The following is a 26,878-nucleotide window of genomic DNA, read 5'->3' on the forward strand; positions in this document are numbered from 1 at the left end:
AAGTATAATAAAAAATAAATAAATAAATAATTTTGCTAAAAGAAAAAAAAAATAAGTGGGAGCTGAACAATGAGAACACATGGACACAGGGAGGGGAACATCACATATCGGGGACTGTCAGTGGGTAGGGGGCAAGGGAAGGGAGAGCATTAGGACAAATACCTGATGCATTTGGGGCTTAAAACCTATATGATGGGTTGATGGGTGCAGCAAACCACCATGGCACATGTATACCTATGTGATAAACCTGCACTTTCGCACATGTATCCCAGAACTTAAAGTAAAATAAAAATAAAAAGTAAAAAAATAAAATAAAATATTGTAAAAATGTAAAAAAAAATTAAAAAATGATAAAAAGCAAATTGGCACTATAAAAAACTATTCTCCACCTAATTTTTTGGTCCAAAATTATTTTTAAGGTTTTTATAGGAAAAAGTTTTAAACATAAGCTAAAGCAGAGGGAACAGTATAACTAGCCCCTATATAAGCATCACCTACAGTCCAGAAATTTTAATTGAATTTTTCACCACTCTTGCTTCATTCATCCCCTTCTTAACCCAGAGTCATTAAAAAAAAAACTTTGATTATAAAACCCAGATATGTTATTTACCCCTGTATACTCAGCATGCATCTTTTTAAAATGTGGACATTTTCTTTAATAACCATAATGCTTTCATCCACTTGATGAGCATCAACTTAATATTAACAGTAGTTCCCGGGTATCATCTGAACTTGGCCAATTGTTTAGAACATCATTGAAAAGAAGGCCTGTTACTCAGCCCTGTCACAAGGAGCCATGCGGGAACTGACCTTGATTATACCTAAGGCCAATTCTTACTTGGTAGTAGTAGCAGAATATGAGATTCATAATCACAAGCCCTTAGCTTCTTACTCTCTGGCTAGGCCACAGGACTGGCCTGGAGTCCAGCTTTCTGGAGAGAGGCTGCCAGGTTTCAGATAGCTGATGGTGTTTAGAGGGGTGTGTGTGTGTGTGTGTACCTAACCCAGGAGCCATCTTTGGGGTATTAAGGTAGGAATAGATTTCAGGAATGAGGGATGGAATTCAGGTGTCTGTGAATTTAGACAGGAAAAAAAGATACCTCTGACGTTTTTACTAACCTCTAATGGAAATTTTAAATCTCTTTCAACTATGATGATAGGCGGCAAACTGCAGAAGTAGTTGCAGTATCTGTGACTGTCACCAATAGAAAGAAAAGTATTTTAATATCACATCACATTATTGCAGGTATTGTCAAATATTGTGAATACTTATCATTACTTTGAAATTATGTTAATTCTTTTCTCACCTCTAGATCTGGTTGTGGAACATGTCAGTAAAGAAACACATATATTATTAGATCACAAACTTGTTTTTGCTTCTACAGTTTGTATAACTGTATTTCAATATGCTTTGTTTCCTTTGTAATTCCATGTATTTTATTTTACACATTTTAAAACGATATTCTGAAAAGGAGTCTGTAAGCCTTTACCAGATGGCCCAGGAAATTCACAGCACAAAAGGCAAAGAACCGCTGGGATGGAGCCAGCCTGTGTGGAGATGCCCAGAAAACATCTTCAAGGATTGTTCCTTGATTAATTCATCAATTTCTTGAACATAATAACCAGGGGTGAGAAACTGGCCCCTATAAGGAGTCTCGGAAGTTGCAAGAGCCATGTGACAGCCTGTCTCCAAAATGACATTGCTCCTTGTGTTGGCATATGAGTCATAGACTTTGGCCAGCTCTTCTGAAAAGATGCTCGAAGTACTCCAGAGTACTATAAATATCCAAGGTATTAATAGAATTCCTCCCACCTCAAGGCTGCAGTTCCTCCCACTGCCTTCCTGCTGCATATTGGGCACATGTGGGGAGGACAGTTGGAGAAGCTCAGCTCACAGGCAGAAGCCTATCATTCTGTAGCCATGACACTAACTTGCCGTCCTGAGCATGGGGAGAGGGAGGGAAAGCAATTTGTCTAAACTCCCTTTTCTGGAAAATGAAAGTGATGCTACTTGCCACCTACCTCACAGAGTTTGAAGTCAATCAACACAGTTTATACGCACAATCCTATGAATATCACATTGTCATATCATGAAAAAGTTACCAAGCTCTTCTAAACGCAGGGGGTAAAATTGACCAGCTGTTGCCAGAATCACATAGCCCCCATTCTTTACCTGATAATTCATCAATCTTATTTGCTTCTCACTGTCTAATGACTACCAGCATTATGCAATGAACTGCATATAATTGCTTATACAGTATATAATTGACTTATATGGTAACATGTCTTTAAGTTTTCTAATCAAGATAAAAGATCTTTTACAGTTATTTTTGCTTCCTACGGCCACAGCAATTTATCAGCCCTTGAACTTCACATTCACATTTGGTGTGGCTTTTGGCAGGGGTATGTTAATAATAATCAAACACTAAAAACAGATTGGTTCACATTAGCCCTAAACTGAAGATGACCCAAATGTCCACCAACAGTAGAATGAATGAAATAATTTATGATACATCCCCACAAGGGCATACTATACAGCATGAGAATAAATGAACTATTGCTACTGGCAAGACCATGTATCAGTCTCACAAATATAAGGTTGAGGAAAAGAAGCCAGACAGGAAAGAGAACCCACTAAATTATTCTGTTTATGTAGAGTTCACAAACAGGCAAAGTGAGCCTGGGGTGTTAGCAGTTAAAAGCGGAGGTTATCTGTGGAGAGGGAGCAGTGGCTGGAAGAAGATATGAGAGGGTTTCTGGATGTTATTAATAATACTGTTTTTTGACTTGGGTGCTGGTTACTTGGATACAGTCATGTTGTAAAACTTTATTGAGCTGTACACTTAAAATTTGTGCACTTTTCTGTGTGTATGTTAAACTTCAAAACAAAGATTTAAAATTTTTAACGAAGAGAAAAGAACATGGTACAAAAAAATTGTTTTTAAACACACTCTTCTCCAGTGTATATAGCTTCTTGGAGAACTGGTGATGTTTGAAAACAATGTTAAGAAATCTGGAATTCTTGGCCAGTGCAATGGCTCATGCCTCTAATCCCAGCACTTTGGGAGTCTGAGGCAGGCGGATCACTTGAGGTCAGGAGTTCAAGACCAGCCTGGCCAACATGATGAAACCCCTTCTCTACAAAAATTAGCTGGATATGGCGGCAGGTGCCTGTAATCCCAACTACTAGGGAGGCTGAGGCAGGAGAATCACTTGAACCTGGGAGGCGGAGGTTGCAGTGAGCTGAGACTGTGCCACTGCACTCCAGCCGGGGTGACAGAGTAAGACCGTGTCTAAAAAAAAAAAAAAAAAAATCTGAAATTCTTAATTGGGATTTCTGGTAATACGAAAGTCACTAGAAAATAACCTGCCCTGCCTCCTTTCCCTCCTTGGATTATAAACCTCTTGATTGACATATTTGTTAACCTTAGGGGGCAGATGTCATAAAACCAACCAGGATCTGTTCTAATGACTTGTAAAAGTGGCCTTAAATAAAGGGAGCTATGATGAGGGCTGCCCTACTGAGAGCTTCGCCCAGGGGGCTGGGTGATGATGTGGGTTTTGTTGTGACAAGGGCACCCAGCTAAGTCAGGGCAGTGGGGACTGACACCCGCTCTTGTTCGGCCCCTGCGATGTGTGCAGCATGGGGCTGGGTCAGCGAGATGAAAGGGAACCTTCTTCTAATTGGTCAGCAGCGAGGGCCTTTTTCCCTAATTGGTAGGCCCAAAGTGGGTAGGCCCATTTTCTAAGCAGGGCTGCTGTGTCTCCCACAGGGCCCTCCTTTTTTCGTCACTTCCACTGCTGGACCCGTGTTGGCTTGGAGCAGTGTCCCTGGCTCCTCCAATTGCCTGCCTTCTATTTTCCTGCTTTTACATAGGAGGCCTCTAGGAACTACCTTCTTTTTTGTACTTCTCCCTTCGCTCACACAACACACTCCAGAGCACAGCATAACCATAGGTTGTTTTTTTTGCATTGTTGGGATACAGTGCAGGAGCCTTGTTTAGGAGTCATTGAAACTCAGTTCCTATCCCAGTGCATGGTGTTTAGGATCTTAATAAATATTTTTTCAATGAAGGAACTGCAGATTCTTCATACCTTTTTTGGCCTCTTGGGGTATTTGTTCTGAGTATCAGTGTGGTATAGTGGAAAGGGGGGCTATCAGAATCAGAGCCCGTGCCAGAATCCAGCATGTTGCTCTTTACGCCCTGGGCAAATTACTTTCTTCCTATTTCAATTCCTCATCTGAAAAATGGGGATGATACATCTTCTTTGCGCGGGGCTGGGAAGGATTACATAAGCAAAATGTATGTCGTTCCTTGAACAATGTTTGCACATTGCACTGCATGTTCTTCATTTACTCACTCATTCAATAAACATTCTATAAAGTTGAATCAATGCCAGAAACCAGCCTGGCTGCAGTGATGCATAGAACAGGGTTCCCACTCTCATTGAGTGCAGAATCCTGTAGGGGATATATTTGTGATCATTAAATGCAAATAAAAAGTTCTTGTAGGTTTTGTAATAGAAATACTTGCAGGGTTATATATCTGTCTATCCATCATTTAGCTTTCTAAGCATCCATTCTTCTATCTATATATGTACATAATTATTCTATCAGTATCTCATATGGTTTAGATCTGTGTTCCCACCCAAATCTCATGTTCAGTTGTTATCCCCAGTGTTGGAGGTGAGGCCTGGTGAGAGGTGATTGGATCGTTGGGGCGGTTTCTCATGAATGATTTAGTACCATCCTCTTGGTACTGTTCTTGTGGTAATGAGTGAGTGAGTTCTTGCATGATCTGGTTGTTTCAAAGTGTGTATCACCTCCCCTCTCTCTCTCTCGCTTCTACTCCCACCATGTGAGACGCCTCATTCCCTCTTTGCCTTCCGCCATGATTGTAAGTTTCCTGTGGCCTCTCCAAAAGCAGAAGTTGCTATGCTTCCCTGTACAGCTTGAAGAACCACGAGCCAATTAAACCTCTTTTCTTTATAAATTACCCAGTCTCAGATATTTCTTTATAGCAATGCAAGAAAAGACTAATACAGTATCTGTGTATAATAATAATAAGTGCTATATGTGTGTCTATTGTTGTTGTTATTATTATAATTCTGTACATAGAACGATGACTGCTATAAAAATATCTCTATAGATGTTTATATTATGATTATTTCTGGAGCATAGGATTTGGGGTGGATTTTTGTTATTTTTTTCTTTAATATTTTCTATATTGTTTGAATTCTCTATCAACAGGTATCATTTTCAAAAAGCATTGAAATATTAGAAGAGAGAAAATATAAAAATTTTGAAAACCTAATCAAAATGAAAAAATATTAAATGCCAAAATTGACATAAAGAATAGGACACTTGACTAAACCAACAGATTTTAGAGATTAAATGCAATCAATGACCTGTCTTCTCAAAAAAATGTAGGCCCAAATGGTTTTACAGGTGCATTCTATCAAACTCTTGAGGAACAACAAATTCTCATCTGTATTCTAAGTTATTCCAAAACAGATATGGCAAAAGCTGGCTGAGTTCATTTTATGATATTGGTGCAATCAGATGGACATTTTACAACGATGGTGTTTTACAAAGAAAGAAAGACAATTATAGCTCCATTTATCTTACTCAAGTAGATGAAAAATATCTTTTAAAATATTAGCTAATTGAATCCAATAGTATGTTTTAAAATAATACAGCTTGATTAATGAATGATTCCTTATTAGGGATTCTGCCAACAAAATTAAGAACATTAGTAAATTAAATTTTTTAAATCTCACAATAATTTCAATTGATGCAGAAAAAGTACTTGATAAATTCTTTGCTTATTTATGATAAAAGCTCTTAGCAAAGAGTAGAAAAGGATTTCTTTAATTCCCCTAAGTGGATTTTGGTTATATTCCAAAACCTCCACAAACATTATAGTTAATGGAGAAAATTTAAGTGCATTCCTGTTAAGACAAGCATTCTCACTGTGATAAGCCACTATATAACACAACCAATATGACACTGTTGGAAATCCTAACCCACATTGAAGGAAAGAAGGATAAAAATGGTGATTGGAAAGGAAGAAATTAACTGTCAGTGTTTGCAGATGATATATCCATCTATTCAGAATAAACAATAGGATCAACAGCTAAACAGTAAAAACTTGGTGGACATGTGATCAAACTATAAGAGCATTTCCAACAGCAAGCAACTATAAAATGTTATTTTTTTAAAAGCAAGATACGATTTACAATAGCAACAGCTAAAAATATCTGGTAATTAAACAAGAATACATACAGCCCCCTTGAAAAACTTCCTGAGTGAGTGAGAAATATTTCTTATTGTTATATGGGAAGATTTAATATCATAAAGACGTTAACCCTCTCCGCATATCTAGTAGGTATAGTGTAATTCCATCAAAATTCTAGTCTGAAATTCATAATAAATTTGTTCTAAAAATGTATGTAATGTTGGACCAGTAGAGCATTTCAAAACTTAAACAAAAACTTCACAAAAGCCATGTGGTATAACATTGATTATTGATATATATCAAAATTAAGTTTTTTTAATTATACAGAAAGACACATAACATGGATAAAGTTAGAAACATATTTAAAAATAGGAACAGAGACTTATAATATTCAAACAGACAAGGGATTCCTATCTAGAATATAAATGAAGAGACCAGATCAAATAAGAAGTCAAATCAAACAAGGTAAAGAGAGCAACTTCATTTAGAGAAATGGGCAAAGTATATGAACAGGCAATTTACAAAGCAATGAACCCAAAAAATGAACAAATCATAAGTACCTCAGCTAATTAACATAACAATGAGATATAATTTTGTGCCTATTTGGAGAACATTAGCAAGCTGAATAACTCCATGTGCTGGGGGATATGGGAAAACGTTCTGCTGATAAGAATAAGAACTTGGCACAGTCACTGGGAAGCACAATCTCTACTGCTCAGGCAAAGTAAGAATACCCGTGTTCTATAAACTGGCAAGACTGAAAGGAGGGTAAAGAAATGAGAGGAGCTGAGAAAAGAATGAGGTTTCTGGCGTAAGTGAGTAAGTAGGTAGATTCAGGTGACTATACCTAAGATAGAGAATGGAGGATGAGGAGGAGCTGGTTTGGGGATAAAGATGATGTTTTCTGTTTTGGACCTGTTAAGAATAATGCATTTATGGGACACAAATGGAAATAGTAGGTGCTCAATGAATATTAACGTCTTTCCCATCAAATAAGTTTCCCTTTTCTTCTGTGTTTAGGAAAGACAGAAGTTTAATTTTTAATTTTCTCCAGTTTAAATTCATAGGTTAGAGACCAACGTTTCTATTATTATTCCTTCTCAATAATAAAATAAAAAATATATAACACTGATTTTCAGATTATCAAAATTTTAAAGCTGTAATTAGTAACTAATGGAGTAGATAATCCTATTTTTTCCAGGTCACCTGATGTCAACATTCTTGGGAATTTTTTTTAAGTGAGATAAGGAATACTTAAGAGATATCATTTTAGACTGTAAAGCTCGTGTATTCTAGTGCCAGAAACCCAGAATTTAAATACCAGCTCTGCTAGCATGCTATAAAATTTTGGGCAGGATACTTTCAACAAATGGGCTAATAATAATTACCTTTCATAAACGTTATTAGAATGAAATAAAATCATATAAAATGCCAGATATAGTAAATGTACCAAAAGGCTAGTTATTATCATAGGCCCTTACCTTTAATTATTACCTTATTTATTCTACATTTCACAAAGTAGTCTACACCAGCACTGTCTAATAGGAATACAGTGCAGGCCACATGTGTAATTTTAAATTTCTAGTAGCGATATTAAAAAAGTAAAAAGGAATAGGTCAAATTTATTTTAATGATATATTGAATTTAATCCAGTATATACAAAATATTATCTTGTTAACATGTAATCAATATAGTTACTAGTAAGATATTTTGCATTTTTTTCCATTTGGCTCTGGCTCATGTGCCACTGTGACCCAGCAGTCATATATCAGACTATTCTGTTTGGAATAGGTTTGGGATGAGGCAGAGAAGAAATATGTATAATTGCATACCCTTATGGCAACCACAAATTAGATAAGACAAGAACTAATGATGCTTGGAAGAAATGAAAATACATGAAATTATTACCTTTTTTCTGCCATATCTAATGGCAAATAGAAATTTTTTGGTGAAAAAATAGAAACAAATTTTTACTGGGCAACAACTATATGCTACATGCTATACATGTGAAGCCTGTATTTATGTTGAGGAACGAGGAAGCTGGAATCCTCAGACTCCAGTTACTGTCGCTGTAGTTAGGACTTCCCTGAGACTTAGAACTCTAAGTCCTAAAGAGCATCCCAGGGAATAGACAAGCATTGTGTCCAATTTATATTCTATCCATGCTCTTCAGTCAGGAATATTATAACTCCATGTTTTCTCACTCTCCAAGGGGATGATCCAGGCCCTCAAATTATGGGGAATAGGGAGAAGTAAGCATGGAGAATGTGTGTGGCCTTGAATGACGTGGGGATCAATTCATAAGCTCCATGTTTCATGCTCAGTGAGTGGGGTGGGACACAGGCTGGCAATCAGGAGGCTGGCCAATAGCAAAGAATTCCACATCACCAGACTCTGTCCTTCCCACTCCTGATACTTTTGACATCTCCAGGGCAGTAGGCAATTCAGCCCTGCCATGTGTATCTTAGGTCAAAGGAAAAAGCCACAGAGCTTCAATGTGTGATTCCCAGCCTGAAAGGAACTAAGTGTCTTCTGATACACAACACTTGAGTTTTTTTTTTTTTTTTTTTAAATGAAGGCATTAAACTGACCTTCTTTTGAAATGGGCTAGACAGGGTAAACAAGGAGAGATCTTGTTTTTCCTTCGTCCTGGAAAAATAACGTTTCTCACTTTCCAGCTCAGTACAGTTGACTGAATTGGAAAGGAATCTATTTTCTCTGGAAAGATTTATTTGCCCAACAGTTGTGTTTTTGTATATATGTGTGTGTTGGCAAGATAGATAGATTTTCCAGAACAAGGGTCGTCTTGTTCACGGTTTAAAGGGGCCTAAGAGTTGACTAGGGAATTTAATGCTAGAGAAGGCTTTTGCAGACTTCAGCGTTATGTACAAATTCAGAAGCATCCCAAGACTTGCCCTGGACAGGGAGGTAGTGGTGCTGAGGCAGTGACTGTGTGCTCTTTTCAGAGCAGAGAGAAACATCTCTATCTCTTCACCTTTCTGAATACAGTCTCAAGGCATGGGACCATCAGGATCTGTTAGGAAGCATCTGTGTTTCTATTTTTCATATATAAAAATTGTTTCCAAAAAAGTAAAATGATTTTTTAATAAAGCCATGTGGAAAAGCTGAGAGTAGAATTTTCTCCTCTCCCTACCACCAGATTTCTTTTCCCACCTGGGGACACATGTTTTGGGATCAAGCAAGAACAACATGTAAATCCCTTTGTGGCTGAATTAGAGAAAAGACTTACAGACATTGTTAGGAGTCCCTCTTTTCTGCCTCCTTTTTTCAGCTCCATAAAAGACTAGCATCACACTGGAAATTTTAGAGCAAATATGTCCTACTTTATGGAAAATGGTTTTCATTACTTTTCATTTTCTCCCATTTCATGTCAAGCATTAATATAAATTAAAATGGTATGTTTTGGGATATTTTGGGATATTTTCTTGAGAACATTTCTTTGAAGATGAATTCAATGTACTCCTTGTCAATTCTATATATATATAAACACCAAAAATAAAATATATCTGAAGATGAGTTTCTTTCCCCTAATTTTTTTGTTTCCAAGTCACTACTTGCTAAGCTCAACTGACAGCTTGGCTGGATTTTACACAAATGACTTTTCACTCAGCTGGTCTTTGCCTTGCCAGGTGTGGCTGGCCAATGTAAAGGAAAGGAAAGGAAAGGTGTTTTTCCTTTTAGCATGAGCATTAAAACTTTTACCACATTTTCCATTGCCCGGTGTCTGTTTTCAAGAAAGCACAGGCCAGCAGAAAACAGAGGAGTCTGAGATTTCTCCTTTGTAAATGTTGGATTCCAGCCTCTTAGTACATTTAATTTAGCAAAAATCTACATAATTAAATGAGAGGAAATATTTTTATTTGATGGCAAATGGCTTCCCTGAGGAGAAGCCATCCGATGGCACCCACTCTGAAGTGTTGCTGGAAGATCTCACTGCCCTCCTTCAGGACCGGGCTGTCCACGTTCCCAGGGCTGGCAGGACTAGGGTTGAACAGCTTTCTACTTTGTAAGTGTACACTTTCATAAGGCATTTTTAACTTTTATAAACACATTTTTATTGTGTGTCAAAGTCCATGTATTTGGCAAAACTGGAAATTTCACTAATTCCTATTGTGTTCTTCCTTCCCCCAGTAGGAAGCTGGTTGGGACTGAATCTGGGCAGAATGGCTGGTGCACTTGCTTTGCAGTTACAAGTACAGCAGCACCAGAAGAATCAGCAGGTATCTCTGAAAGTTTCCAGGGCAGGGTGCAGGCATTTTCTTCTCCGTCTGTTCTCCAAATATCTACTCCAGGCCTGGTGTTAAACAAATATTAATTGGAAATGCTGGTCATGAGATCAAATGAATAGAGGAAAGAAAAATGGCAGCTTGCTGCACATTAGCAAAACGTAAAACAGGGCAGACCTGGACCTAATTTTCAGTTACTGAAAATTGAAAATTATTCTCTCAGGGCTCCCAGACAAGTCAAGCTTTGAGGCTGTCTCTGCCATGGTCCCTTCTCTGAGTCACCTCCAGTGGTGCCACCTAAACTCTGCCCCTTTGTCCTTTGATCAGTGCTCTTTCTTTCCCACCCCCATAGTGCTGAGAGCTTTCCCAGGTAACTGCTTCTCTTGCCTCACTTTCTATCTCCTCACCTCCAGTCAGTGGCCTCAAGGGTTGGAGAAAATTAAAAACAGCTTTCACACCAAGAAGCCCACAATCTCTAGAATGGAATATTAGTTAAGGGTTAATGAATCCTGCACCCTGGGTTTCTGAACAAAGGACAAGAGGCAATTGCCTTGAGTTGTAAGAGAGAGAATTAGAATGGGATGTTGAAACTTGCTATGTAACTGTCAAGGTTGGTTAATCTCAGAGATGCATTACTTATTCCAGTTGTGGACAATCTTAATGCCATCTAAGAAAACAGATTATCTAAGTAGCTGGCTTCAGAATTTCTCCTACCTTGATGAGCCAGCCTGATGCAAAGAGTTGAACAAAAAAGCCTAAGGAAAGTTATGGAAGGAAAAGATTGAACAAAGACAGAGTTGACTTGCTCTGCATAAAAAAAAGAAAGTATGCTATTTTTTACTAGTGAGAATCTGGGTAGAAGGGTGGGGAGATTGTTGAACCACGTGGTACAGGCCCCAATTGATGGGAAAAAAAATTACATAACGTCAATTTTAAATTGTTTTAATTTGTTGGAATTGGTATCATATAAACCCCTTTATTTATCCAAGTCTTCAGCAAAGGATCTAAAGTACATATAAATTACAAAACAGAACAGATAAAGACGTGTGTGTGTGTGTGTGTGTGTGTGTGTGTGTGTGTATAAATCAAGAGAAGGGATTGGATTTTTGACATCCAGATCCACATGTTAGAGAAAGCCCACAGTGGACAGTGTGGTGATGCACATATTTATACATAGATTTAATATTTCTGCAGAAAGAACTGGAACTTGACCGGCAGTATGGAAAAATACACCTTCCCTCTCCATCTAGAATCCAGCAGGAGAAAGGGGCGTAAGCATCCCTCAGGTGGGAATATGAGGCAATTCATTTGAAACTCAAAGGACAGATTTTGGTTTTCTCTGAGACTTTGGTTAAATTAAGAGGACATTGAGCAGAGAAGGGGAAGGTGCCTGGGTAGCCATTTATCTGATTTGGTTTGAATCTAGTATTATTCTTGGGAAGAGAGCCTATACCAATAGAATTATTAAACTTCTGTCCAGCACTTTGACTATATTAAAAGAGAAGTTGGCTTTCTTTCACAAAAATTTATGAATCACAGACATATGGAATCACCCAAAAACGTTGATGTTAGGAACCTACATTTGGCAAGGGTCATAGAGCTATGAATTCAGCTTCTGGAACCAACTGCATGAACTTGACCCCTCTTACTTGTGTGTGGGGTCAAGTTCCTTAACCTCTCTATGTCCCAGTTTCTTCTTCTGTAAAATGGGAATAATCATAATTTCTAGCTCACAACGTCCTTGAGAAGATTAAGTGAGTAAGTGTGCAGAAAGCATTTAGAATAGTTCTAGCACATTCAGAATCTGAATTATTACTCTCTTACCTTCCTACAAGAATCTGGGAAGGGGCCTATGTCCTAAGAAATGTAAACACATTATCTCAATCCCCCCAACAATTAATTTTCCTAACAGTGGGGGCATTATTAATCCTATTTTTTTTAACGAAGACCTGAGACCAAGGAAGATAAGAAACTTGCCTAAGGTCACACAACTGGCTAGAAGCAGATGCCTTTGTAGGTCACTGGTTATGTAATTTACCCAATAAAATTAGACTTACTGATTAAAGCCCACACAGGGAATAGTGCAATATCTTTTACAGTATTTAAATAGAAAAGGAAAACCAAACAGGAAATGGCTATGCTAAGTGCATTAGCTCAGCGACATACCATTTTAAATGGGAAAGTGTGAAATGAAATGAAACGGTCACAGTTAATCTCTGAGCAGAAAGTCCACAGAGTAAGTAGTATAATCGAGCTGGCACATCAAGGAAGCCTGCATATCTCTCAATTTGTGGTCTGTTACTGCTTGAACGTTTCAAAACAATATTAAGGTTGGTTGTAGCCAACATCTCAAATATTAAATATATTTATATTAGTTGAGAGACACAACTTTTCTCCTTAAAGCTATGTTTAAAGCAAAAGTTCCTTTTTTTTTCTCTTAAGCAGTTTGAGCAAGCCTGGTTTACTGGAAGTCAGCTTTGATGTCCCCCTTGTGGTTTGAAGACTGCTGTTGGTAACAGTCCTAGGGGTGGGTGGGGATGTGGGAGAGAATGTTCTTCATTGAGTATCTCCTGTTGTCACCACCGTGCTAGACATTTGGCATCTGTCCTCTTTCCCCATCCCTACAGCCAGCTTCTGCTGACGTGGTTTAGCACACAGCCCTGTTCCAGGTGCATAGGACGTCTTGCTGCTGAGCAAGTGTAGAAAACAGTACATGATTAGCACTGAAGGCACAGTTAGAACATGATCAGGCCCAAATCTTTTCCTCTCTTGTTTTTCTCTGGAAGAGTAGGGAGCCAGACTACTTAGCCTAGAGCTTCCCAGCTTGTGTTCCCCACAGGGATGAGTTACAGATGTATGGAGAGAAAAATGTCTCTTGCCCCTCAGGGTGGCTGGGCCAGGCTTGGAACCACCCAATCCCCAAGGACCAATGACCTCCGTCTATTACTCCAGTGTGCCTTACAGATACACCATGTGGGTCCTGTGAGTGCACACACTGCAAGGGGAAATGGCATCTTTTGGATTTGACATCCTCTCTGTGGGCACAGCAGGAAAAGCCAGAACCTGGAGTCAGGAGCTGTATCCCAAACCCATCCCTTACACCTGTGTGTCTTTGAGCAAATCATCCAAACTTTCACAGCTTCTGCTTCCTTGAGGATTTTTCGTCTTCTTCTCCTTTTTTGTTTTGTTTTGTTTGGTTTTACACTGGCTTATTTAGGGTTAGGCAAAAGCTGTGATTTGAGGTTTCCAGGTCCTTTCTGACTTTGGCCAGAGCAGCTCCCTTTGATTTCTTTTACATACTGGGGTAGCTGAGGGGCCTCCCCTGGAGAAGGGATTCCACAGCTGTACTGCTGCTGGGCTAGCAACATCCATGCCCCCTTTCTATGCTCACCTCCTCTGAGTCTATGAAAAACTATTTCCTATCACTCTGTTAAAAGTAAGTACATCAATGCACTTTAGGCCAAAACTTTTTCGTCCTTAAAACAGATTGTTTTTCTAATCTGGTAACTTGATCATTTGGTTTTCTGAGAAAGTAGAGCCTCTAGGTGAGGTAAAGGCTTTGACGATGTGAGTGTAAAGTCACCCAGTGGACAATCAATACCTTCACTCCTCCTGGAAGATGGTGAATGTCTTTTGGGAGCATAGAATGCCATCAATTTTATCTTCAGGTGGCTTGTTTCTCCCCCTTCCTGTTAAATATTATGTGTTTGTGAGCTGATTTTAGAAAAATACAATCTGCAGGATTTGTGCTGTTCATTTCTTAACTCAACAAATAATTGCTAATGGTGACCATTCACTGCTTGCCCAGCAGTCTATGTTTGACTTGTTGTGGATCAGGTGATCTCTACTGACTCTTGCTAACACTCCCTTTCACTCTGCATAGTGGGAACCTTCTCTCTGCTCCTCCTCCAGCTGCGTTAGTGGAGATTCGCAAATGATTCCTCTTATTCAAAACAGAGAACTAGGTTAAAACAACCTCCCAGAATCTCTGTTTCTGAACCTTAAGTTGGTTAGTAGTAAATAAGGAGGTTGGGCCCTGAATGAATTACAGAATTCAGAATCAAACCCTCTAGCTCAGCCCTGATTCGATCTTGGATATTAATTTGTAGAAGATTCTGAATTCATGCTTTATCCTCTGCTTTTGTGTAACTGTGGCTTATAAAAATTTGATATTCTACATTAAGATTTTTGTCATTGGCATGCATCTTGACCGCTGCAGAATGCTGCTTGCTGGGTCAGAGATCAGTCTTTGAGGCAAGATTTAACCTGATGAATGAAGATAACTTTTAGGTACAAGGCTCCTCCTTCATCATTCACAAGCAGGATTTATTCACTCGTTTCCACACACTGGCTTCTGTCACCATCCAGAGAACTGGAAAGAAGGGTCTTGTTTATATAAGGTGGTTGTAAAATGAATCCACCCCTACAGGCCTTCTCCTTTGCCACAGGAAGGACTCCCAGACACGCTCTGCACCCTATAAACACACCCTTTCATCCACACTTGGCACGCCTTCTCCATTTAAAGCCTGTGAGCTCCCTTACTCTATTCTGACCTGGTAAGGCTTCTTTCTTCATTTAAAAACTTGATGTGGTTTCTGGAGTCATCTCTCTCTTAATCTCCAACCAGAACATGGTAAGGTCCCATTTAAACACAGTCTCTTCCAAAACCTTCACTGACCCCTGCGTAGAAATACACTCTCCTTCCTGTTAGTGCCTATGCTATTTATCCATAACCTCTCTCCTTGCATGTATCACTTTTTACCGGGGAATACAGTAATTTTTTTAGTGCATGTAGCACTCCCATTATTACTATAAACTGCTGAAGGGCAGGAGCTCTGCATCTCCATCAGGACTGGGACTAGTGTGAGGCCACTGAGGTGTTTACCTCAGATACAGAATTTGAAAGGGCCCCCCCCCCAACAAAAGTCAAAATAAATAATACTTTAATGTGACACTCTAAAAAATGAGTGCAAAATCTGTGATGAACAATATATCAACATTATGAATAAAGACAGGATCCGTATTTTTCCTTCTACTTTCCCTTTTCCTTTCAATTTTCTCCTTTTGCCTCAGGCACTAGTATGGTCTGGCATAGCACTGTTACTGATTCTGTCTTTACTACACTTTTTTTGCATTACTTTTGATTTCTTAAAATATTGCATTAAGGTGTTATTTATCTTGATTCCTGTTTGTGTGTGTGTGTCCCCTTAAATGATGCCCCTGGGATGAGTGTCCCACTTGCCTTACACTGGGCCTGGCTCTGATCACTATGGCTACCAGCACAGATCTTTGCCTGTCAATATGCATTCAATCAGTATTTGATGAATGAATGAATACAAGCAGAGATAATTTCAGGTGCTTTTTTCTTTTCTTTTTTTCTAAAAGCAAAAGAACATCTAACCCACAACCCGGCATCTACCAGAACAGAGACAGGCAACAGTGAGAAAAGTTATAGTGGTCTCAGGTGGCTGTCTGGGGTCCCAGTCAGCACTGCTTCTGCCAATTAAAATCATTTGTCCTGGGCTTCTTTCACTGTCCCAGAGCACCCTCTCCAGTCTTGCTTGATTTCATAAGCAAACAGTTCTCAAGGAGTTAAACAGCCACGGAGGTACAGAATTATCTTTCACCTTCTTCTAATGAGTTGTAAGTCACAAACAACAAAAATAGCCTCTTGAGAAGCCCGAATATTGAAAGCAGTGTCTACTGATGCGTTTCTGCAGAGAGAGGAAGAAGACAAATGGCTAGAAGACCAAGAGGGATGAGATCTACCTCTGCCAGTTCCAGTACCCAACGTAACAGAAAGTAAATTTTCATCTCTATGCAACAGCACAGACACGTAGGAGGGATTCCTAACTCTCACAGGAAAAAGAAACAGGTCATGAAGGTGTTGAGTCTGAGACTCACACATACCCTGAAGATTGTAGTTGATTTCTCAGTGTATTCATCACCATTTATCTTTAAAAGACAAGCACGACCATTTGTGAAATCTTCTCACAAAATCATCTCTAGAAAGTTGAGCCTGTAATAACAAAATTATTTCTATGCCTTGGTAGAGGGCCCACGAAAATAGTATTTTTGATTTAGTTACAGGAATTCTCTTCAGCAAACAATACTGCTAAAGTGTTTTCTCTGGGTTCTGTCCACCTAATAGTTACTGTTTCTAAGTGGGGAAAATGGATTTTGTTCTGTTACAGTTACTATGATTTATACTTTTTTTTTTCCTGTTATCAAATGATTGTTAACCTTTATCTTCACTCTTTTTAACCTCAAATAGTCTGACCGTTCAAAAGTTAATCTAAATTACTTTAAAAAAGAATCTAAATAATCTACTCCCAAATCCTAATCTAGAAGAAAGAAAATGATTCTTAAGAGACTACTTCCTTGTGTCTCTGACAGTCTTCAAATCACTTTCCATTTAGTTTGTTTGCGGTTTCATTGTGAAGTGACTGAAACTTCATTTCTGTTATATCCTGGAAATTTGGGGATCTGAGATCTAGCAATGTACTCATTTTAAGAAATTACCTTACAGGAAAAATGTTGAACATTCCCTGGAGTGTTCCTAAACCAGCCTTGCTAAGGTGTGGGATTTGGACTCCACATTAGTGAGGGCCTGCTGTGTGCTCATCACCATGCCTGGCAGCTTCTGCTGTCATCTCATTTCACCCTTTGAAAAGTCTAGAAGGAGAGCAGGTATTGTCAGGCCCATTGTGAAGAAATAAAACGCAAGCCTCAAAGAAACTGTAATGTGCCTAGGATCATAAGACCAGTAAGCAGGGGTGAGGCCAAGACTTGGCCTGGATCTCTTACCTCCACTCCTTATTGCTTGTCACATTGGGTACAATGTCTGGGTATTTTCCCAGCCTGCCATTGATCTTAGAAGGAAAATTCTGCACTGCTGCTGCTCCAAGAGATACAGAGGATGCATTGATCCAACCCAATGTGTTATGTGGTTGATTTCTAAGGTGAAGTGAAATCAGTTCCAAAAAGATTTGAAGGATTCTTTCAAACCATTTGAAGAGATAAACACTGTCCATCCAGTGTTAAGACACTATGTGTACCTTCCCTGGAATTCCATATTTATTAGAGACACTATTGCTGTCTCAGAAAAGTCCCCCTAATTTCCAAAGTGGCTCACCAAGAGCAGGTTCCAGATCATCTTGAAAAAAATGGTAAGGTGATTGGGTATAAGAAAGAGGACAATTTTATATCATGAAAAGGAAAATGCACCAATGTTTATATGTCTGAATCCAACGGTATGTTGTGCACAGTTGTGTGTGTGTTGGGGTTGGAAGAATATGTGTCATGGAAATTGAATGATGCTGGGAAATACATCCTAATTACTCAAGACCATATGTTTTTCATAAACAAACAAACAAGTAGTCATCGATTCAACTACAATAGATAAAATCACTCAAAAACAATACAAGGAAGTCAAGTAGAACAGCACAGTACAGTAGTTAAGCATGAAGTAGTTAAGCTTGAAGCCAGTTGCCTGAGTTTATAAACCAATCTGCTAATTACTAGTTGTGTGACATTTGATAGGTCAGTCACTTAAAAACAAAATAAAACAAACACTGTGTGTTCAATATTCCCCTCTATAAAATGGACACAATAATAATAAGTATGCATATGGATGTTGCAAAGGTTAGATGAGAAAGTGCAAATGAAATGTCTGATACTTCATAGAAGTATGTTATAAAAGAGAAAAATGTATGTACCATTTTTGAGCTCCTTCTAATAGAATAATATATTTCTCAGGTTCAAGAAGTTGGGAAAGAGTTAATCACAACAGAATTGTCACCAGGCTTAGAAACAGAGCAAGTGATTTTACTACTAGAAGCCAGTATGAACCCAATAACGCAGTATGGGGAAGAGAACATCTAAACAATGTATAGTAATAATTGGGATATCGTTGAGAGCCGAACCCTCAGAGCTTCTACATGCATTTAACAATTAGTAGGTCAATGCCCTTGCTCAGTGGATCTCCACTAATCATATGGGAGGCACCAGCCAAATGAAGAAAAACCAGCAGATGCCCTTGTAGGAAATGAAATTAAAGTGGAAAGGCCTAAAATAACGTTTCCATTGTGCCCTTCACTTACATTGGGGAGTTAGGGCCAGACTGGGAGGCTGGCAGGGAAACAGCCTGGCACTGCAGGCCACCTGGGGTCCATTTGCCAATAGGACTTGTGGCTAACATCCATTGGTAACAAATTTCCCAGAGTCACAGTGCTCTTTCAGATCAGCATGATTCCGGATCACAAGACGGATGGGAAGCCACAGAGCCCCGGGGCCTTTCCATGAAGTTCAAGATTACACCGTCTGTAATGAAACAACTTTGTATCTCCTCATGGCCACAATTACTTAGTCACTGATTATACAATAAACTCTTCAGAAATAATTCACGAAGATGAGAAATCAAACCCCACCCTTTTATGTTCTGAGGCATGCACCAGCTCCACCTCTTGAGAGAGCGAGGTAAAGCCTATTGCATATCTTCAGCCCTTGGTATTTTCTGGCAAATGTGGAAGACCCTCAGTGTTGGAAGGAGGTCTGCAGTTCCACAGGGAGACAGTACAATGGGTGTCTGCCCGGAAACAGCAGTGCCTGGCTTCAGATACAATTTCAACCGATCAGCTCTACAGCACTGGGCAAATTACTTAATTTCCTATGCATCTCAGTTTCCCTATTCACTAAATGGCAGTAATAATAGCACCTACTTCATAAGGTTGTTGGACCTGGCACACTGTAGTGCTAAATAACCATCAACCACAATGCCCATTTTCCTGAGTCGTTCACCTTTTCGATAGCCTAGCAAAAAGTTCTTTGAAAAAATGACAATTACCAAAAAAAAGGCATATTTCATGTAGATAAAATAACTCACATTGTCTCTTACACGTGACAGGGACCTTGCCCATGACTGTGGCCCTCACATAATCTGAGTAACCATTTGGGTTTTCATTGCTACATGGTGCTTCTTCTGCAAATGGTATTGTCCTTTGTGAACCCACTGCTTTTACCTTATCACTGGCAAATACTTTCAGGGTTTACGTGAAATGTATTCACTGGCATGGGGAGTATGGATGGGGTCCCTCCTTCGTGGAACTTAGATTCTGGTTAGGCAAGGGGTAATAATAAAACCTAAGAAGGGTTAGGATCCCAGACTCAGAGTTCAAGGGGCTCATGTGTGAGGAACTCTAAGGGGAGGGAGAAAGAAGTAAAGTTTAAGCTCAGAACTGAAGGGGGTTGAGAGTTATGCTTGAGAAAGAGCCCCAGGTGGGTGGACGAATGTGGTTCCAAGACCTAAAAGGAAAAGAAGTTTGGAGTTGAGAGCAGCCAAGGCCTTCCACCCACCTGCAGCAATGTAAGGCAGCAAGAGGATGATGGTCAGGCTGACCTAGGCTTGGAGGCCATGTCAAAGGGTCAGACTTGATCCTGAAAGTATCAGGGAATCACGGAAGGGTTTCACGTTGAGAGTGAAATGGTCCGACCTGAGGCGAGGCTGGATCATTTCGGCTGCTCTGTGAGGCAGGAGAGAATGTAGGGATCCTGGTGGGAGGCTATAGCTGTCGAGTCGGCACAAGTGCACCATCCTTTAATGATTCTGGCCCAGGCTTGGGTGGTTTGGAGGTAAAGAGGCAGACAGATTTGAGAATCATTTAAACATTTGACTTAAAACTAAAGCTAGCCCTCCCTGCCCCACAAATCAGGATACGTAGCAACATTAACCTATAGTCAGCCCTTCTGCTACCAACACCCAGGGCATTTTTAGTTTGGAAAAAGAGGGGACCTGGTATTAAAGTGCAGCTTGGGGGTTTTCTACTGAGGTCAATGATCTGCACTGCTCTGCCTGACCCATTGCTGCCTCAGACACTGCAGGCTGCTTGGCCTCCTCTCACCCTAATTACGCTTATCATGCAAAGCCCTAATACAGCCAGGAAGGGCTCAACACCAGTCCCTCTAGCCAAACAATCAGCAAACTAAGATAACTTTAGAGTGTCAAGCCCAACTTTATGACTCCTTCATAGGCACCAAGGGCATTGTCTCAGTAGCCTCAGCCACCAGACAGGATGGCCCAGGGCTGCTTGTTCCTTGACCTGCTGGGGCCAACTGTGACTCATCTGTTTACTGCAGAGCAAAGGTAACTTGGGATGCACAAGTTGACAGCTGTCTCCCAGGAGACAATCAGTACTAGAAATAAAGGCACTGGACTTTAACTGGAAATGTTTCTACTGGCACAGACCCAGGCTGGATGAGGCAAGGACGTGAGAGATGGCATGCACGTATTTTAAAGAACTGGGGTCCTCACAGCTGACTGGCTACTTCAAGCCACTCTTGTTATTATCTCACTGAGCAGCTTGGAGGCTAGTGATGTCACTTATATGTGCTCTGTTATTTACAGTTTGGATATTTTAGCCCCATAACCATACTTCCTTTCTTGGCAGAAGGAAGATTAGGAGCAGCAATAATATTATAGTAATATTGGTATCATTTATTAATGGGATAGCCTATTCCAAAAGCAGTATGCCACTCAGGTTATACACATTGCCTGTAATCCAGTGGTCACAACCTGGGGTTCGCTTAGGAATCACCCAGGAGTCTTCAAAATACCGGGGCCTGGGTCTACTCTCCAAAGATTGATTGGGTAGGGCCAGGGCATTGGCACATTAAGGCTCCCCAGGGAATTCGAATGTGTAGCTAAGATTGAGAACCACAGCTTTCATCATCACAACAACCTGCAAGGTAGGAATTTTTAGCTTCATTGGATGGATAAAGAAAATAGGGCCCAGGGTCAACAGACAACTTGTGCAAGTACAAGATCAGGGACTTCAACCTTGAGTCTGTCTGGCCACCAATCCCTGATGCAATTTGCTTCACATGTGTTTCATGAATCCTTAGGTAAAGAGTGAACAGACAGAGCACACAGACAAGGAAAAGGGAGCCCAGGGCAGCAGCACCCCACAGGAGCTTTGTGTATAGGAGGCTCCACCGCCACCCTCAGCCAGCTATACAGCATGGGTGTCACCTGCAGGTGAGGGTTCCAAAAGGAGAGTAGCCCAAGTGAGCAAATAACCCGTCTTCATGGTTACAGCAGCACCTGGCTTCCGTCCAACCCTCAGAAGCAGGCGCAGAGGAGAGACATTTGGTAGAAAGTTGAACAGGGCATGGCCTGACTGGGGCAGGTAACCCTATGCACACTCAGTTACCTGCAGAGAGACGAACTTCCTTCCCCAGTGTCTGCCTTGTCATCCTGCACTGTGTCAGCTCAGGGCTTGCACCAGGTTCTCTGGGCTGCCTCTAAATCGTATTTCAGGATGTTGCGGTCAACTCAAGAAGGTCATGTTGATTGATATATACTGTCGAATGGGAAGGAAGCATCCTCTGATTCTCGTTTCCCCAACCTAGAGCACCTTTAGCCATAACTGTCTGAAATAAATATAATCAGGTGGGATTCTGAAACTGCACCTTCCTTCTCCTCTGCTAGGAACCCACCAGGGCAGAGACTCAGCTCTCAGCCTCCTAGAATGAAGCATGAACCCAAAGCAAAGAGCTGAACTGCTTTCACACCTCCGACTTCACAGACAAAGGTGACTCCCCTAAAGTATTTCTGGTATCGTTGCTACCAATGACTGAGAGAGCATCAAAGTCTGAGGGGTGACAGAGGAGAGGGGAAGTTTCTGGAGTCAGGTAGGAGGTATCTGGCCCTCTCTGTACTCCAGATCTAAACCCTACTCTAATACTCCCCACAAAGGCTTGGATTGGCCACTTTTGTCCATTTATTCACTCAACATTTATGAAGTTTATAGCACTAGGGATTCTTAGCAGAGTAAAACCAGCTCTGACCTTAAGTAGCTCATAGTTTAGCAGGAGAGAAGTCACCTAAAGGGCAAGTGTGATGTCAGAGGAAAGCACGGGTGTGGTGGGAACACAGGAGGTAGTAGGGTGAGTGTCCTAGAGGGGCAACTCCTGACTTGGGGCTTACTAATGCCTAGCAGGAGTCAGCCAAGTGGAGAGTGGGGGAAACAGTTTTCTAAGTGGAGGGGGCACCTTCAGCAAAAGAGCAAAGATTCTCCTTTGCCTCAATAAAGGGTGTTCCTTGTTGAAAGGTCACCCTGGCTTAGCTCCAGAAACTCTTCCTTCTCTGGACTTCAGGGACTTGGACTTCTTTCTCTGCATTCGGGCCAAAGGGCTGAGTCTGAGTGAGACTAAATTCCTAACTCAGACTTTTTTTTTCTTCAACAGAAACATGCAGTTCCGAAGTCTTGCCAGCCACACCAAAGAGCTTTTCACAAGAAGGCACAGGCCAGGTAGAGGCAGCTGTGCAGTGGGAGGACTGTGATGTTTTGGACTAGAAAATAAGACTCAAATGAGGCCAACAAAACACGGGCACTGCATAAAGGTGTCTTCTCCCCACTTTATAAGCCTTATGTGTAATAATATTCAATGCCATAACAAGGCAAGCAAATCAGTCCTTGGAGGGAGGGATAGCTGGATTTTAATCCTGGCTCTACACTGAGGTCTTGGACTACTTACTGCAGGTCTCTGAGCTTCAGAGTTTTATATATAAAATAGGATGAAGACCACCCCCAAATCCACTTTGATGGTGAGAATTAGGTGACGTGACAACAGAAGGGCATTTAGAGCTTGGCACAGAAGGGGTCTCAACAAATGGTAGCTGTGTTTCATCGTTCATTTGAGAACTGATGTTTGGATCCTTTTCTGCATCTTGAAACATCCCAGAATATTCCTCCTTAAGCCTTTCAGTTGGATACTCACTGATACTTCTCTATTCAATTTATACTGCGAGCAGGGGAGCGAGGCTTGAGCTTGGTTCCATGAGCAAGGGTGAAGGGTGTAAGTCTCCCAGCTTCATTTCTGTCTCCTCCTCACCTGGAGAGCCATGGCCAATTCTCTTCCCAGGTCACTTGACTTCTGCATGACCATGACTTTCACCTTCTGCATTTTGGAACAATATACTCATGAATGCTAAGAAGCTTTTGTTTCTTTCTGCCTGTGCTGATCCTGTCTACTATATAAGAAAAATCACAATGGTTGTCATAGTTATGCTCTTTGCTTCCTGAGTTGAATAGCACCGGTTTTGATGTTATATTATATTGTATTCTGGATCTCTCTTTGATGGTGGGTTAGGGAGAAGGTTTGCCAATTCTTTGTGTTACAATTCTTTTTAAATAAATCCTCAGAATTAAGGCCATTTTATTACTTTCTTTTACTTTTAAATATAAATATATATTTAAAAAATATATATTTTATATATAATATATATTTTAAAATATATATTATATATATTTATATATTTTAAAAAGCACATATAATGCTCACCAACTTTTAAAAAAACATATTTAAACACCTGGAGTCTGCCATATAGTGATATTGGGAAAGAATCCAGAAGAAATGGAGGCCACGGGAATATCTTAGAAGGCAGGGCTTGAACACAAATTCCTTCTGCTTCATTTGCATTGTAACCATTTAAGGTGAAGCCTTCTCAGCTCCTACCAGGACTGTTGTAAGAACCTTGCACTTGCTCTCTGGCCTCTTTCCTGTGCAGTGTGTGCTGCTCAAGTATCTCAGTCGTCATGTGATATGCCAGCTCAAAGTTCCCCAGTAGTTCCCTACAAAACCCATTGTCCTCAACCAGACATTCAAAATCCTTTACTATCAGCTTCCTTCTGACTTTGCAGGCACTTGACCCTGTCGAGTGGGTTTGCTCATTGTCTCGGTGTGCTGTGAGATGCTTAAATACCTTTATTTTGTGCCCTAGAGTTATGGATCTGTCTGTCTTCCCCCTTCAGAAACCATTTTCCTCTTCCTTGTCTGTCCAAATCTCACCCATGTCCTTTTGTACTGTGACTGGAAGCTCAGTCTCCACATAGATGGAGACTGCACAGGGCTACCTGTCTTGATGAGTAGCCATGTTATGCTCCATTTCCCTTTGAGATGGATGGAGATTAATAAGATATTCCTGGGCCACATGGTGCTCTGTTCCCCACTTTTTCTTTGATTTTCACTGGCAGCTCTACTATCTTTCCCCTGCTCTGCTCCGGCAACTTCTTAGTCCCCTTTCTTTACAAATCCAGAAAGGACTTGATAGCACAGAGGTATTGTTTCTTTGTTTTAATCTATGTCTAAGCACATTTGCATATAGTTTTACAGTTTTGTCTCCCACATTGTGTACCTGTCCTCCAGGAAAACTTCCCTGAGCAGGCAAGGAGAAGGGGAGTACTGGCGTTTCCTGCCTGTCTGCTCTGTGCCTCTCCTGGACACATTTGGGTGCATGTAAATTGATCTACAAGCCTGTCAGGAGGTGTTTTAATCCACATTTTCAGAAGACAGAAATGAAGCTCAGAGAGGGTTAATGACTTTCTCTGGGAGCGTGTGATACCAGATATGATGCCAAAGATGAAAAAAAAAAATTGTCGTGGGATGGAGCTTGTTAGAACAGGCTTCACAGCTGTGGTGGGACCTGAGCCAGGCCTTGGTCTGTTGGGCAGGAGGAGAGAGCACCGTGAGTGTGTGCAGCATCACAAAGATTTGAGACTCAATGTGACAATGTGATCCTTTACGGCTTCCAGAGATTGTACCTGATTTCCTTTAAGAATGCATATTAAAGTTAATTGCTTGATTTTGAGCATGTGAACGCTGAAATGTGCTAGAACGGTCAAAGTTCAGGGGTAAGTGAACTTGACTGCAGCGTGTTAAGAACAGAATGAATGCTGACAAAGAAGCAGAGACTTTTTAATTTTAACTGCAGGTCAAAAGAGGACTCTTAACACAAGGTAGCTGAAACTGGGCAAACACACGATCCCAGATGGTTTTATACAGCATAAAAATGAATGAGCCAATGTGGGTTCATCGATGGTAACAAATGCACCACTCTGTATGTGTGTGAGGGGGTATGTGGGAACTCTCTGTACTTTCTGCTCATTTTTCCTGTGAACCTAAAACTGCTCTAAAAAATACAGTGTATTTTAAAAGAAAATTAAATTAAATGTTTAAAAATTTTAAATGAATGAGTCTAGTTACCAAAGCTACCAATTGTGGCCTGAGGGGAGGGGAGGGCGCACCCTCCTCTTGGTGTTTTGGAGCATAGACTCCTTGCTCAGCTATGTGAGCTTCATCGTCTTTTATTTTTCCAGCTCACTGGGTAATGAAATGCTTATGAGCACTGAAGGCCTAAAAAAACAAGGCATGAAATATTAACAAAAGGAGGAAGGAGAAAATGAAGAGAAGGAACTGGAACACACTTTATAACCTGTATATTTAAAAATAAAAAGCTGGCTGCACGTAACAGGTTGCAGAAGCATAATGATGAGGTGTGCAGGAAGAGGAGTTTTACAGAACATTTTACATCTAGTGATCACGTGAAGTTACTTATCTCTCTAATTTTCTGTTATCTCTTCACTAAAACAGAGCTAACAATACTTGCTTCATATGGTTATGGAAAGGATTAAATGAGATAAAGTATATAAAATGCTTAGACCAAGAGCCTATATTCATTTTTAAAAAATATTTATCGAGTGCCTATTCTTGGCTAGATATCAAGGATTCAGTGATGAGCAAAACACATGATTCCTGATGACCCACTGAGTTTTCAGTCTAAGGGGGAAACAGATGTCAAAAAAAAAGAAACATAAAAATAATTATAAACTGTAGAGAGTTCAATAAAGAAAAAACTCAGAGTGATGTGAGAAAATAACAGGACCTCTGAGTAAATGATCAATAAATAGTAGTTAAAGAGCCTTTTTTTGTAACTATGACAGACTAGCTTCTATTAGACAAACGCTTCACAAAGAACAACTGGGAAAAAAATGGATGATATATTTTAAAAACTACTTGAAGGATTATGAGAGCTATCAAGGCAGCAAGGGCATCAGTAGACAACATTCCAGACAGAAGATAAATACAAAGAAGTTAAGATCAAAATGCAGTTCTACTCTGTCCTTGAGGCATTAGCCTGCTCATAAGTGACTGAAGATAGTTTTCAGCAATCTCATGAACAAAATTGGAGGTCATGGCTCTATGAGGATGGGCACTGAGAAACACCCTAGGCTTTCAGCTGGGATACCTCAAGGACAGCACTCTAAGCATAAAGGCAAACTAGGTATAGACCAGCTCTCACAGAAAGTAAAATCAGCTTAAGCCCGGTTGGACTAAGGTGACTTGGTTCACTTAACTGCCTGGCATTAACCCCCAGGAAGAAAAATAACATCATCCAGAACTTCAAATAATCTCTATAATTTTTCAAAGAATAAAGCCCAACATTCTTTTTTTTTTTTTTTTTTTTGAGACGGAGTCTTGCTCTGTCGCCTGGGCTGGAGTGCAGTGGCTGGATCTCAGCTCACTGCAAGCTCCGCCTCTGGGGTTCACACCATT

General features: G+C 40.3%; 1 protein-coding gene across 29 annotated transcripts in view; it reads left to right on the top strand.

Moving 5' to 3' along the window:
* The window catches only part of LOC105491714 (uncharacterized), a 279,924-nt gene that overhangs the window by 108,896 nt on the left and 144,150 nt on the right, over window positions 1-26,878 (top strand). For 8 of the 29 annotated variants that reach the window (XR_011614837.1, XR_011614834.1, XR_011614831.1 and 5 more), the window contains 4 exons: window positions 10,392-10,480; window positions 11,681-11,772; window positions 21,972-22,074; window positions 22,730-23,713. The exons of 2 other annotated variants lie outside the window; for them this stretch is intronic. Coding sequence is in view for 8 of the 27 variants with exons in the window: in XM_071081392.1 (XP_070937493.1) it covers window positions 10,392-10,480; window positions 21,972-22,015 (133 nt within the window). In the remaining 19 variants the exon portion in view is untranslated. 19 more of the 29 variants (XR_011614840.1, XR_011614843.1, XR_011614841.1 and 16 more) reach the window with 11 other exon arrangements.

Source organism: Macaca nemestrina, chromosome 16 (genome assembly GCF_043159975.1).
Source record: "Macaca nemestrina isolate mMacNem1 chromosome 16, mMacNem.hap1, whole genome shotgun sequence".
NCBI lineage: Eukaryota > Metazoa > Chordata > Mammalia > Primates > Cercopithecidae > Macaca > Macaca nemestrina.